Source organism: Acyrthosiphon pisum, chromosome A1, assembly GCF_005508785.2.
Source record: "Acyrthosiphon pisum isolate AL4f chromosome A1, pea_aphid_22Mar2018_4r6ur, whole genome shotgun sequence".
Lineage (NCBI taxonomy): Eukaryota > Metazoa > Arthropoda > Insecta > Hemiptera > Aphididae > Acyrthosiphon > Acyrthosiphon pisum.
Genome location: NC_042494.1, coordinates 147,896,113 through 147,897,033, shown reverse-complemented (window position 1 = coordinate 147,897,033; position 921 = coordinate 147,896,113). Strand labels below are relative to the sequence as shown.

Here is a 921-nt window from a genome sequence, read left to right as displayed (position 1 = left end):
CTACTATTTGGATTTAAAAACATTTTGTCTTCAAAATGAACACCACACACCCTGTAATTTTTGTATAAAATAGTAGCATCTTTTTTCAGTAAATGTTCAGTTTGACATTTTTCCATCCATTGTTTACACCTATAATAAATTAGTAACGTAACAAATTGTAATGCATACATATGAAAATCATAAAACAAACCTAATTACTCACCTCAATGGGTCGCTTGGAAATCTGAAGTAGCTTATATTTTTCGTTAGTGACATTTTATTGTCGCAAAACTTGACTGCACAAGTAGTCATTTTTTAAAATAAATATGACAGTATAAATATAAAATATTACAAAAAAAAAACTATTTTATTTAAGCAAACACCAAAAATCGTAAAACGTCAAACGCCAAAAACACGTGAAAAGTGAAAACCAAACATCAGACTATCAGATATAAAGTATCAGAGTGTTGATAACAATATATTTTGTTTGTCGGATACTCGGATATCACTATCAGGTAAGCCACAAGTATACGATACATTTCAAGTAATTTCAATCTGTTGAAATGGTCACATTGATTCTGGCGGAGACCAGAATCAGGCCATTTTTTGTTTACATCTAAGTGCACAATCTGTTTTCATATAATCTGTGGTATGATCCTAACTTGAACATTTCCCCTCAGGTTGGCGCATGCATGGAAAATAAACAAACACTGTTTTTTTCCATGATTCGGTGACGCAATTTATATACCCAGCAATAAATTCAGAATTCTATTTTTTATAGTTCTTGCACACTGACAACTGGCACTGCACTACTGCAGTACTGCACAACACGGACTTCTAAATAGAAATCTGCGTGCTGCACAACTGCAGCATTGGCACATTGCAGACTGCAGTGCACTAGTTACATCATTTCAATTTTCAATAGATAACATTGTCAACAAT

At 32.8% G+C, this 921-nt stretch overlaps 1 protein-coding gene across 1 annotated transcript in view; it reads right to left on the bottom strand.

The window, feature by feature from the left end:
* Nucleotides 1–608, bottom strand: part of LOC115033575 — a 5,496-nt gene extending 4,888 nt beyond the window's left edge. Inside the window, exons 1-2 of the mRNA XM_029486383.1 lie at nt 203–608; nt 5–129 (exon numbers count right to left, since the gene is read on the bottom strand). Coding sequence (XP_029342243.1) covers nt 5–129; nt 203–291 — 214 coding nt within the window. The 5' untranslated portion in view covers nt 292–608. The remainder of the gene's footprint in view (nt 1–4; nt 130–202) is intronic.
* Nucleotides 609–921: the final 313 nt, after the last annotated feature.